This window comes from Tachypleus tridentatus, chromosome 13 (genome assembly GCF_004210375.1).
Source record: "Tachypleus tridentatus isolate NWPU-2018 chromosome 13, ASM421037v1, whole genome shotgun sequence".
Taxonomy (NCBI): domain Eukaryota; kingdom Metazoa; phylum Arthropoda; class Merostomata; order Xiphosura; family Limulidae; genus Tachypleus; species Tachypleus tridentatus.
Genome location: NC_134837.1, coordinates 201520747 through 201535757, shown reverse-complemented (window position 1 = coordinate 201535757; position 15011 = coordinate 201520747). Strand labels below are relative to the sequence as shown.

At 30.2% G+C, this 15011-nt stretch overlaps 1 protein-coding gene across 2 annotated transcripts in view; it reads right to left on the bottom strand.

The window, feature by feature from the left end:
* LOC143237068 (long-chain-fatty-acid--CoA ligase 1) overlaps nt 1-15011 on the bottom strand; it is a 50816-nt gene that overhangs the window by 22088 nt on the left and 13717 nt on the right. For both annotated transcript variants that reach the window (XM_076475903.1, XM_076475905.1), the window contains exons 5-14: nt 14427-14528; nt 12648-12747; nt 10434-10606; nt 8134-8166; nt 7762-7884; nt 7273-7350; nt 5648-5782; nt 3564-3646; nt 3305-3455; nt 1447-1519 (exon numbers count right to left, since the gene is read on the bottom strand). In XM_076475903.1, the coding sequence (XP_076332018.1) occupies nt 1447-1519; nt 3305-3455; nt 3564-3646; nt 5648-5782; nt 7273-7350; nt 7762-7884; nt 8134-8166; nt 10434-10606; nt 12648-12747; nt 14427-14528 (1051 nt within the window). The remainder of the gene's footprint in view (nt 1-1446; nt 1520-3304; nt 3456-3563; nt 3647-5647; nt 5783-7272; nt 7351-7761; nt 7885-8133; nt 8167-10433; nt 10607-12647; nt 12748-14426; nt 14529-15011) is intronic.

Below are 15011 nucleotides of genomic sequence, written 5' to 3'. Positions count from 1 at the left end.
TTGTTTCTGATCTTACTCAGACAATTTTCAGCTTTCAGAATAAAATAAGACATTTTCAAAGAGACATATTGTCAACAAAATTCAGTTACTTTCCAAATCTCAAAAGGAGAGTAAATACATTTCCTGATATTGAAACAGACCACAAACTGGAAGAATACAAAGATATATTACAAGGACTGCTTGATAATTTCCTAGACAGATTTTAGGGATTTGCAGAAGCTGAAGCCCTGCTTTCCCTTTCTTGTAAATCCATTCATGGTTGATGTGATCAGTGATAGTTGTCCAATTCTTGAACCTCTGGTTACAGAATCATCTGCTGTGGAAATGGAACTAATGCAACACAACTACAGAAGAACCTGGGTCTGAAAATGATCCATAAATCCCATTGTACAACTGACTTCTGGAAACAAGTTCCAGAAAGAAAATATCCTGAACTGAAGAAAACCAGTGTGCAACTCATCTCAATTTTAAGCACAAAATACTGCTATAAATCACTGTACCCTTTAATGAAGTTTAAGTTGAAGCATCATACAATCCTTACAAATCAACACCTGACAAAGCTAATTTGTACAGCTCTGACAACAAATCAGCTGGAATTTCAACGACTCACAGCCAAGATGGAAACTCACAAGACCTCTACTAGCAGTAAACAGCCTGATAATTATATCAATGTCTGTGTCAGAAAAATATTATGATAAGACTAAAATTTTGTAAAGTGGTATCTGATTAAAATATCTTTAATTTCATTGTTTTACATATTTTTGACCAGATATTTACTAAAACAAATAAATATCATTAAAAATATCTGTTTTTACCCCTTTTATTTTTATTTTTGGCAGTCTCATATAATGTTAATGAAATGCATATTTTTCTTAGATGTTTATGTAGTTCATTAACATATTAAATACGCTCAATATAATTAAAACAATAATCAGCCGGGATTTTGAAAACATTTGATATATATATGTATGTGTGTGTGTATACTCTGATTATTGAAACTAATACAAATTAACAGTTTAAAAACTACATACATCAATAAGTATTACTAGGTACATGTATTTCTTAATATTTATATAAAATTTATCTAACAAAATGTACATGTCACAATAAAAACGTGTGTGTAATATTTCTTCATGTCTTGTGGCTCTCAAACATCTGAAGTTCATCGTATGTGGCTCTTACATTAAGCAAGTTTGTCCATGCCTAATATAGAGGGTGTAACCAAACAGGATATGTCTTGTACAGTCTGTCTTATAACCATTATAATTTAAACATGAAAACAACTAGTCCAGGAAGAGGTATCATTTTGACAGTCTCTCATAACCACTATAACTTAAACATGGAAATATCTAGTCCAGGAGAAGGTATCATTCTGACAGTCTGTCTGGTAACCACTATAACGTAAACATGGAAATAACTAATCCAAGAGAAGTATACAACTTTTACCTGCAACTGCATCTCCATTCAAGGTAAGAGTGCAAGGAGCCACACATTCAGTTTGTCCATACCCTTCTACTATCTGAAACCATGCATAAATATTGTTACTTACTGGCAAAAAAACATACATTATCTCATGAATGAGAAAAGTGCATTTCATCAATACACAACTTCTACATTTAAAGCCCATATATACAATGTAACTTAATACACCAAACTACTAACAACAACCTCTTACATGTGTAACAGTCAGCTTTCTAGATAGAGCAGCTTTTTTGTCTTTTGACAAAATGCACATGGTATTAAAGACATGAGAAGAAAATATTCTTTATTACAGACCTACCAAGATCTGAAACAGCTAGGAACTAGAGGACTTATTTTGTTGCATATATCAAGGAATACAAACACAAAGAAAAAAAAGTTAAACTATTACGCCAAATGTAGATAAATCAAACTATAACATTATCTGAATCTTTATTTTTCACTAGAAATAAATACTAGAGTATGCATACTAAGAAGACAAAACTATAATTTACAAAATCAGTTTAACATTTTCTCAACACTTTACATTCTGAATAAATGAGTATAATAATGATTTACTGTATCAGTACAGCCTGAATCAGAGTATAATAAATGTATGTTTTAACAGTGTGTATTAATGAATATAACAATGATTTACTGTATCAGTACAGCCTGAATCAGAGTATAATAAATAAATGTATGTTTTAATGGTCTGTATTGATAAATATAACACTGATTTGCTGTATCAGTACAGCCTGAATCAGAGTATAATAAATAAATGTATGTTTTAATGGTCTGTATTGATAAATATAACAATGATTTATTGTAACAGTAAAGTTTGAATTAGTCCAAGGATTAACATTTCTCATAAAGCTTTCTAAACTTTAGTTTTGTTTTGCAGAAAATTCTAAAAATAAAGTGTAATCATAGACCTAAAAAACACATTTCTTAATTCCAGAAGATCAGTCCAAATTTTGTTTTATCTCTTGTTTGTTTTAATACAGAAAATCAGAGTGTAATCTCAGATGGAATGCTCTTGTCTTCAGTGATTAAACATGTACAACAAAGACAGAATCAACCTGAAAGAATTTACAGTGCAAAACAATCAATGATGACGTATTAAACCTACCCCCACCTTCGTAGTACAATGTCATAACTTGAAAACAGTACCAAGAGAATGTTAACATAGAAGCTGAACTCCTTACAGTTTTTGTTACATGTGCACAACAATGATCAGTTTCCATGTTCTAACAACAAAATAAGACAGCTATTTGCTCAATAAATCTTATCTATGAAATACTTGATTAGTGTTGGGTTCAAAACAGTTTTAAAATCTATATTTTGATGAAATAATAAAATTAAATATTACAGTTCTCAAACTGAACATGAACACAATTTACTTTTCTAAAACTTAGACTTTTCAAATACATCCAGATAATATGACATGATATTATAATGTAATAAGTGTAAATGTATATTTTTAGACATTTAATAAAACGTTTTCACAAAACTATCATTAACTAAAGAGATCTACGTTTCAATAACATTGTTAAAACAAAATATATATGTTCCATTAGTACTAAACTTTCTCTGTAATTGCACTAATAAAGAAACCTGTATTTTTTACTAAAATAAATACATGTATGTACTAAAAACCTTCTAAATGTGCAATTTAAAATAAAAGTACCTTAAATTCTTACAAATGTACACTTTCAATCTTCATGCAAGTTGAAATAAAAAATACAAAATCATGTGTTCATTTCAGGTTTTTATTTAAAAGTAAATCTATTGTTAGAGCACACAGAAATGAACTAAATTTAAAGCAGAGATATATTGTATTACTTACCAAACAGCCTAGGGCACAACGCACAAAATTAAGTACATTAGCATCAACTGGAGCTGAACCAATAACCATTAATCGGAGTTGTCCACCAACACCATTCCTAATTTGACGAAAGACTATGTGGTCCCATATACTATTGTGTCGTAAAATGTGCCTATAAACCATAAATGATAAAGTACGTCAATCAAATAACAATGACTAACTGATCAAAATCCTTAATCTTCACCAATTAAAAACTACCAGAACAGAAAGCAACTCCTACCTGTTTATCTCTGCTTGTTTTCTACTAATTGCCAAATTAAGTAGCCACTGTTTCAACTTGCTGTCATTTGCACTAGACTGAACCTGATAAAACAAAAATATAATAACTTCAAAGTCTGGAGATATTAAGTTTTATTTAAATATCCAATTCTGTTTAGTTGTTATAGAAAAGCTACAAATCAATGGAATGGGGTGATAACAACAAGATGTTAAATAAAAACCAAGGTTAAACATCTCTTCTTAACAATACCTATAATTTTCAATTTAAATCTATGATTACCAACAAGGTTTCTTTTGAACACGTTTTCCAAAACAATCTCAGAACCAACTGCTTTTTGATTCATAACTTTGTTGCTTAAGTTCTCTAGTAATGCAAGTGATAAAAACTACTAACTTTGGAATTATTTCAATTACTGCTAGTGTCCACTATGCATTTCATGAGTGATTTCAGTTAATTCATGTGGTCTATTTTTACACTATATAATAACTGGTAAAAACATAGCCTGTTCTTTGCAATGTCTGAAGAGTGGTAATAAATTGTATTTATATACAAGTTGGTATTATGTGGGTTAAATATAAAAAACTTTCTTACTTTTGACAAAGAATTCATAATGTTCATAGACTTTTACAGAACTTTCAAAAATAAGTTATGAATTTTAAAGGATAATTTTAAAAACTTTAATAAGTTATCACAGACAAAAAATTGTCTTTTTTATAAATAAGGGGGATGATATCAGTGTTACTTAAACTCAAAAATGTTACCATATACCCAAGTGCTTTCAAAAGGTGGACCTTTCTTCTTCAGTGGTCCATCTAATGTTTTACAGTTACCAAGAACTAAAAACTTACTTTTGGTTAGTTCTACTGTCCCAACCTTCAGTTACACTTTAAAATACATCTAGTAAATTCAGTTATAATATTTATTGTTTTATAGTTATACTGTAGATGTACAACAAACTAATCATTATTAATATCTTACCAACTTTATACATGTAGAATATTCAGTTATAATATTTATTGTTTTATAGTTATACTGTAGATGTACAACAAACTAATCATTATTAATATCTTACCAACTTTATACATGTAGAATATTCAGTTATAATATTTATTGTTTTATAGTTATACTGTAGATGTACAACAAACTAATCATTATTAATATCTTACCAACTTTATACATGTAGAATATTCAGTTATAATATTTATTGTTTTATAGTTATACTGTAGATGTACAACAAACTAATCATTATTAATATCTTACCAACTTTATACATGTAGAATATTCAGTTATAATATTTATTGTTTTATAGTTATACTGTAGATGTACAACAAACTAATCATTATTAACATCTTACCAACTTTATACATGTAGAATATTCAGTTATAATATTTATTGTTTTATAGTTATACTGTAGATGTACAACAAACTAATCATTATTAATATCTTACCAACTTTATACATGTAGAATATTCAGTTATAATATTTATTGTTTTATAGTTATACTGTAGATGTACAACAAACTAATCATTATTAACATCTTACCAACTTTATACATGTAGAATATTCAGTTATAATATTTATTGTTTTATAGTTATACTGTGGATGTACAACAAACTAATCATTATTAATATCTTACCAACTTTATACATGTAGAATATTCAGTTATAATATTTATTGTTTTATAGTTATACTGTAGATGTACAACAAACTAATCATTATTAACATCTTACCAACTTTATACATGTAGAATATTCAGTTATAATATTTATTGTTTTATAGTTATACTGTAGATGTACAACAAACTAATCATTATTAACATCTTACCAACTTTATACATGTAGAATATTCAGTTATAATATTTATTGTTTTATAGTTATACTGTAGATGTACAACAAACTAATCATTATTAATATCTTACCAACTTTATACATGTAGAATATTCAGTTATAATATTTATTGTTTTATAGTTATACTGTAGATGTACAACAAACTAATCATTATTAACATCTTACCAACTTTATACATGTAGAATATTCAGTTATAATATTTATTGTTTCATTTTATACTAAATAAACTTATCTAACCTTGTCATAAATCCTGTTAAGAAGTCGAGGGACAACTGGTAAAACTGTTGGTTTTAAGGCTTCCATGTCGTCTGATAATTTTCTGATGTCTCCCATGTAGAAACCAATTCTTCCTCCACCAATAAAAATTCCAACCTAAAGTAACAAAGTCTAAAATCTTAATGAGATATCAGAGGCATGTTACAAACACAGTGGTTTCAATCTACTTAAGGCTATTCTCACTGAATACAAGTTTTCTTTACTTCAAGTTCTGAGAAAAAAAAAGAAGACATTAACTATATTTTTATCTCTTAAAACCTTTAACTTATACAGCTGAAAAAACATTACAACCAGAAACTCTGAATTAAGATAATGTCAGTCGCTTATACATCAGTAAATAAGATAGAGTTCATTAAGTATACATTAAAACTAGAGTGAATTATTTTGTATTAAATATTAATGAAAAAACAAAACAGAGTTTAGATAACACTTAATGGTAAACAGTTCACTAAGTAGGTATACAATCAAACTGCCTCTTAGTATGGCATTTAACTGTACTGGGATATGGTGAAATATCAGCTACTTTAATACAAAAGTAGACAAATCTACTGTCTGATAAAAAGTGAATCAACTGACTGAAGTTCAAAAATAATAAGTAAGCATGAATGGCTGGGTATGAAATACTTTACATGTAAATTGATACATTTTCACACAAGTAACATGTGAAAGACATAACTGGAAACAACATTAAAGTATACAGAAACCCACCACTATCATACCATTTTTACAGTGCTATAATAGTAAAAGGATCTTTATACGATCCCCAACTAAACACTGCTGTAACAGTGAAAAGTTCTTTATATGATCTTCAACTAAACACTGCTGTAACAGTGAAAGGTTCCTTATATGGTCTCCAACTAAACATTGCTGTAACATTGGAAGGACCTATGTACAATCTCCAACTAAACACTGCTGTAACAGTGAAAAGTTCCTTATATGGTCTCCAGCTCAGGTTTGACATCTTAAAACCCATAAAGGTAATGAATATTTAACTCATTTTAAACTAGACATGTACAATAAAAATAACAAAAACATATCAATATCATGTGTAGCAAAGGAGTTTGTTATTCTAGCTACTACTACAAGATAGCACTAAAATAAGAATTGTCTTAGTTGAATATTTAAATCTGTATTTAAATATCTTTTATTTTTGTATAAGAAAATTACATACACATGGGGAAAAGAAACATCTGAATTGCTCATTTAAGAAACCAGGTGTCAAGAAAGTTGAGAATGGAAATGTACTTGGACCAAACCAACAAACAAACAGGCAACTGTAATAGGAAATGCTACACAAACATATTTAAACAGAAAACCCATAACATTTAACAAGAAAGCCTTATATTAATAACAAAATCTTAATTTAGTCTTTAATCCAAGTCCTACTTAACATAATATCAAAATTATATCAATTTTTATAATGTTGTTTGTAATTAATAAAGCTTAGAGCAAATACCACATAAATTTTTACAGTTAAAAGTTAAAAATAAAGACGTTAACTATTTTCTAAATGGAACTATCTACAGTGAAGTACATCATGGAAAGTTCAGTTCAGACGTTATTTTATAAAAACTTTATTTACAAACCTCACAACATCTTTCAAACATGTGAGCCAGAGGAAGAAAGGAAAGCATTATGTCACTCGAGTTTGGTGCTTGTTCCCCCTATCATATAAAATATAAAAACCTTTATCCCAATATTCACTCCATCACAATTAATATATCAAACTGTAGTAATTCAGTGAATTTTTTATGAAACACTGATGAGAACAAGCCAGTGATTCTTCTGTCTTTAATAAATCTGTAAAGCCTCAACAGCTCTTTCCAGCTAGTTTATTTTCAATTTCTCTTCACATCCATTATCTTTCTCTCTTTATAATAAAAACTTTATTAAATGAACTGTTGGTGTCCATGCCACCAGCAGAACAAATAGAAATAAATATTAAAATGCAATCTGTCAATTACCCATCTAAGGTTAACATATATGGCAACATAACAAACAGTTTTTAATGATTTATATTGTAGTATGCAAGTTAAACTACCAATTCTGCAAATTAACCACAAGAAAGTACTCACTAACTGGTGAAAAACAGCTGACACATTTGCCACGATTTGACCATGGGTTAGCATCACACCCTTTGGATTTCCAGTAGTTCCACTAGTATAACACACAATTGCCAAATCGGTTGGTTTGGGAGGCTAGCAGTTATAATAAAAGACCAGTTTTATAACAAAACTAACTTTTATTCATTTACAAATACTGACTAAGAGACTACAGTATTCAGACCAAAAAGATCAGTTTAGTAATGACAATTTTATATACTTAGGAAGGTCAGCTAGAACACTGTTGTTCAGAATGATAACTACAAGAACTTTCATATATCTAAAACACTGAAGTGCTCTTTTACGTTTAACACCAGTAAGGAATTATAAACTATTTAAACTCACATTTGATTCAACTGAGTTGTCCTTGCCAGCTTCCTGCAAGAACAAAACAACTGTTAATGTATGAATATCAAACTAATGCTCTAAATTCTAACATAAAATTTATAAACAACAGGGGACTTGGTTCTGCATCTAGATCATCCCATCCACAACACTATATGTATATAAAAAAACTTTTACTCAAATATTCATCCAGATTTCTCTCAAACTCCCTTAAATGTACAGCATCCACCACACCTGAAGGCAGGATCAATCACTGTGTTTGTTTCTTTTTCAATTTTGCCCAAAGATACATGAGAGCTATCTACGCTAGCCCTCGATAATTTAGCAGTGTAAGACTAGAGAGAAGGCAGCTAATCATCACCACCCACTGCTAACTCTTGGGCTACTCTTTTACCTAAGAATAATGGGATTGACAATTGCTTTATAACATCCCCATGGCTGAAAGGGAGAGTGTGCTTGGTGTGACAGGGATTTAAGCCCATGATCCTTAGATTGCGAGTCAAGCTCCCTAACCAAATGGACATGTCAGGCCCCCAGTGTGTTAGAAAAATAAAGTTGTCTAAGACAGTGATGACTGCTACTCTGTCAACACTTATATTTGTGTCCCCTTGTCCTATTATGTTCACTAATTATGAAAAAAAACCTGATGCATCAACAATATCAATTTCTTTTAAGCACCTCAACAACAATATCAATTCTTTTAAACACCTCAGCTAGAGCCCCTCATCAACAATATCAATTCCTTTAAACACCTCAGTCAGAGCAGCTCATGAACAATATCAATTTCTTTTGAACACCTCATCAACAATATCAATTCCTTTAAACACCTCAGTCAGAGCAGCTCATGAACAATATCAATTTCTTTTGAACACCTCATCAACAATATCAATTCCTTTAAACACCTCAGCCAGAGTCTTTACTTCTTTTTCAAAAGAAAACATGTTCAGTGATCTTGACCTCTCCTTGTATGACAATTTTTCCATCCCAGGTAGCATACTAGTAGCCCTCCTCTAAAGTTTTTTTCCAATAATTCAATGTCCTTCCTAAAGAAGCCCGAAACTGAACACGATATTCCAAAGGTGGCCTAACCGGTCACAAATACAATGAAATTATAACCTCTTTAGATTTGTATTCAATATTTTTTCTAGATACAACCTAAAATAGTATTTTCCCTACTAGTAGCAATGGCTCACTGCTTGGATGGATTAAGAGACTGATCAACTATTACACCAAAACCTTTTCTTCTAAAACAATATAAAGGATATTCCCATCAGAATAATACTTGAATTAAAATCATGATATCTCACATGCATTACCTTGGATTTATCAGAATAAAAAGTTATCTGCTCAACTCAGTAATGATCTAACTTTTTTTGGTAAAGCAGAAGCATTCTCTTCACAGCCGTCACCACTGGACCTTAATATCATCAACAAATTACTCCTTCATCCAGGTCACTGATGTAAATCAAAAAAGAATAAAGGTCCTAATATTGAGCCCTGAGGTACCTCACTTTGACATCAAGCCATTCTGACTAAATTCCATTTGTAACAATCCTCTGCTTTCTTCCATTTAGCCATTTTTATATCCAATGAACCTGTACCTTACAAGCCTTTTACATCACATTTTATCAAATACTTTCTGAAAATCCAAATAAATTCACACCTGTATCCTTGTCTATCTAAGCCCTGCTCTCTCCAAAAACGTAAAAAGATTATTAAGTTTATATCTTTCCCTCATGAAAATACGTTGACTATCCACATTGTTATACGACTTTGTGAAGACTTTATCAGACTCAAAACTTTTCTCACCAATGAAGTAAGGTTGACATGCCTATAATTATTAAGACAATGTTTAGCCTCTAAAGGCAAAGTAACGTTAGCCAACTTCCAGACCTCTGGTTCTTTCTCCCTATTCAAACATTTACGACAAAATAGTAACAAGTAGTTTCACATATATTCCAATCTTTAGCCTTATTGGGTAAATATTATCTGGCATTAGTATTCTTTGAATTTCTCAACTGATTTATAAAAGGTTCAAAATTAATAAGATTATGTTATTATGTTTCACTAGAAATTGTTCAGAATAAAAAAAAATTCAAGTCTTCATGAGTAAAAAATTGAATGAAAAGTAGGATATCATTTAACAATACCCAAACAGTATACTATCTAAATTTTACACCAGTTATTAAACTGCTTTTACCATTTCAGTTCAAAACATTAAAATAAAGAAATCTGCAAAAGGCTAAAAACTGTCTTCAAAATAAGCTGACAGAAATAAAATAAAATTATTAAAAGATTACCTCCACATCTTTCAACAGTAAGAGCTGAACACCAGAGTTTTTAGCTCTTCTTTTGGCATCCTCAGACACAGGGTGAAATACTATAATCTGTTTTAATGTAGTAGTTTTTGACGATTCATTTAATAATGTGATAACCTTTTCTTCTGTGTCGCAGATGATAGTATTAATCTCGGCTGTAAAAATAAATGGTGAAAAATCTTCTAGACATGTATTTGGCCACTTAAAAGTTAAGAATTACATGTTTAGCATTTGATATGTTAAAATTTATTTTTAAAATTGCAGTTTGTTATACAAAATATTTTTTCTCAAAACTAAAAAAATGATTCATCAGTTTAAGTTCTGCAGATTTTGTGTGTTAATAAGATCAAAGAAGTATCACAAAATAACCAATAATATAGAACACCAGAAGTATCATCCATTCTCCCAACAAGAACCACAAGATCTCAGAAAGAGGGATAAAACTCATTGGGTGTCAAATTCTGAAGGTAAGATGACTTTGGGATCTTTAAAACAAACATTATGTAATAAGCAAGAATCCTTTGACCTAATAACCAAGCTAACATCCGATTAGTCTGTCTTCAGAGGTGCAACAAGTACCAGCTCACAATCACTTTCAAATAAGTTGCTTAATAAGCCAGTTAAAGTTTGTACATACAGACTAATTAAATGGGACCAATTAACAAGTCATCTAACAGCTCATCAGTCTAATACCTCTCTCATTTTATAGACAGTTACATGACTAAGGTTTCTAAACAGACAGAAAACCATGAACTCTGCTACTGTATCAATCCAGTTTATAAGGTACAGAATAGCTGTATCATATTAACATAATTGGTATAAGCAATTATTTGGTCAGTAGAAGCGTCAGAACACTAAAATTAGGGATTTCTTTTACTTCATTGGCATACACCAACATTTCTGTGTATGAATGTACCCGTGTAAGGTTATACTTATGAACAAACTAGGAAATCCCCGTTTCAAATACTTGTGATTCCAGTTTATCGAGAATCATGAATATATATCTGTGAACATGCTAATGCACTGTGGGACCAATGGGATTTTATTTTTTCCCTACATTATTTTTAAAACAATGTACTTTGTGATATTTCCTCATATGCTTATGTAAAACAACAACATTGGTTACATTTCATGATGATGTTCTCATCTTCAGTACTGGGTCTGTAAGTAATACCTTCAGTGACTGTCTCTTCAGAACTTTCCGAGCACACAGATCCCTCTCCCCTCTTTTTTTTTTTTTGAAGGGTGGGGGTATTAGGAAGTTTTTAACACTGAATAACCAATGGAAAACATATACACTCACAACAAACCATGACTATCTTTCAATTGCTGTTTTTACATGCCACTTTAGAGCTGCTGTAAAAAAATACTTTATAAAAACATAACAACTGGGAATATTCACTATGTGCAAAAGTAAACATAGAAGACAAAAAACAAAAACACCAGTAACTGTACTGGGTTGTTACTCAAAGTATACAAAACCTGGATGTCCACATCTCTGTCAAAAATGTAAACTGACCAGATTATGCTTCCAAGAAAATTCTGTTTCCTGTGATATACTACATATCTTTGTACCACGGGTAACATAACTGGTTTAAAACTTTACTCACATCAGTATTTATCTAAGCGTGTCAGTAAAACCTTGCCCATTACATATTTTTATGCTGAGTATCTAACAGATTAACATTTGGAAGTATACGTGTTGATATAATTCTATTATCATTCACACCATTAGTTCTACTTGAACACAGTAAAACATAAACATTTCAACACAAAAGAAAAATAGTTATGGTTCATGTTCATCATGAACTTCCAGCCATAAATTTGACTGATATTTGAGAAATGAAATATAAATAAACTATAGAAGTACACATAAGAAGTGAAATGTAGATATACTACAAAACCACACATATGAAGTGAAATGTAAATATACTACAGAACCACACACATAACTAAAATATAAATATACTACAGAACCATACAAATAACAATTGAAATATAAGTATACTACAGAACCACACATAAGAATTGAAATGTAAATATATTAAACAACCATACATAAAAACTATGATATGACTCACAACAAATCAAATTATGTTACAAATTTCAGAGAGAGAGAGATAAGAAGGTTAAAACTCTATTAACAAACTGAGATAATTTATTTAAACAATGAGAATCTGACACCATGAACATTACCTTGGTTGATGATGAAAGTACGTGCATATAATCCTAAAGTATCATAGAGAGGTACGATTACCATGGTCTGGTGGTAGCAAGCTTGTTCACACAGAACCCACTGTAAGAAGAATGTTAAAGTGTACTTAAACTAGATACAATAATGTCTTAGTAAAGCATTCCCAGGGCAACATGTAACACATACATTATTATAAACACTGATTTTCATCATAGTTATAACAAACAAAGTTCTCTTATGCTGGAAGAAAATTTGCGAGATATTATTGGATTTATGGCTTAAAACTAATAAAGATACCCAAGTTGATGAAACAACACACTTTAATATGCATGTATGTACAAAAAAACTGAATAAACTATAGTGTCAGCCAGGTTAGAAGTTATTATTTAGTTGTTGGTTTGTTTTTATAGTAGAATGGATTCAACACAAAAGTAATCTTTGATACAAGATGGTTTTCTCTTGTTATGTGTATTCATGTTTTGTTTACTCTATGGAAATAGTTAGTTAGTTCTATCAGTTCCTTAACACTTGCATGGTCAACAGAAATGTTCCTGTGTTTATGGAAAATACTGACCTTAAAATACTAATACTGTCTTCACCAGAGAAATATCAGGTGATGCCATATGCAACTTGGGGAGGAGAAGAAGAAAAAAAAGAAAGAAAGAAAACCAATAAAGATTTGATGCACAGTAAATCTGATTAGGCATGTGTCATGTTACAATTTCAAGTCATTCTAGAAAGAAACAAAAAAGGTAATTTAGATTTATATCGATTTCTTTTTTAGTGAGTAGAGATTGGTCAAACTGATAAACCTTGTATAGAGGCAGGGAGAGAAAATAATAGATACAATATAAAATTTGATGTCTGAAATGTATTTCGGAGGTTATAAAGATTGCATGAGAAATTTGAGATTTCTGAAAAGAAAATGTAAATTTTGAACTTAACATAAAAGTCCCTTAGAGGGGACAAAAAAAGATTTGATTCATCTACGGACAAATTTTTTAAAATTACTTCATTAAATATCTCATATTTTGTATACGAAAGACTTGTAATGTTTTCCGAGACTCAGTTTTGTGAAGATATACGCACTAGATTAAAAGTTGGCAGTATCAAAATTATAACAATGTTAAAGAAGCACAAAGTTATCATGGGCCCAGCCAATTCTACTTAGCCAGTTTTAAGAGAGTTAAACTCGGAAGTTAATATTTCCTCTGAGAAAAACAAAAAAATTCAGACATGTAAACTGTACTTATAGAGTCCAGAAAAGGTTAAATTACCACTGTGTACAAGATACATTTTATGTATTTCATGCTTAACATTAACTATTCTGTAACCAATCAATCTTTTATTAGAGTATGATTATCTTAAAAACATCAACAGATTTAAAACAATTATTTTCAGCTCTCTGATACAGCCTGGCCGAATAAATTAAATAACATAAACGAACATTTAAGAGAGTGAAAGTGCTCTCCCAATTATTTCTCCCTAGCAAACATTTTTGTACTCTATATAAGAATAGCATTAGTATACCACAATTTTCAAAAGCTGACAATAATATCACATATGTTAACAAGTATTCCTCATCCTTGTAGACTGTGATTACCACAACATCACTCCAATACTATTAATGAAGTGTTATTGCAAATATGTTAACCATATGATGGTTACAATTTTCATTTCCTCAAGCTGTAAATTGAAGCATTAACATCTTACAGTAACAATAAAAACATAAGTGTTAGAAGAACAACTAAATCAGTAGCATACTTTCAAATTTTTCTTACCTCAACAGAATTCTGTGCATATATACCAATACAAGTTGAAGGACCAGGCTTTGCACCAAAATGTACAAGTCCTGAAGCAAGCATCCTACATCTCTGTAGTACCTAAAGTAACATACCAAAATAGTTGTTAATTTTTCATTGACATAAGAAACACTTGCCTTTTAAACTATGCGACTTCACACGCCTCTTAAAAACATTATACTCCTTTATCTATCGCAATTAGTCCTTCTAGAAGAACAAACAATGACCTAAGACGGTCAAAACATTGTTCTCTACTTTATTATAATTAGTTTTAATACCCATACCAACCATTTGCAGAATGCAAGCAATGTATTCTGAAGTGGAAAACATTATGCAATTAGCATCTAATTATAAACCCAATATAATGTGCACTTCTACAGAAGTGTTGCAAAATAATACAAATATTTCCCCACACACCTTTTTAGGTTGAACATTTCTTCATTTCAAATTCAGTAATCAGAAATTAGAGTTGAAATTTTACTCTTAAAAAAAGGAAAAGAAAGGTAGTACTGTGGATGATTTAAAATAATTTTTTTTACTAATAATACCAGTAAATCTGGTTTC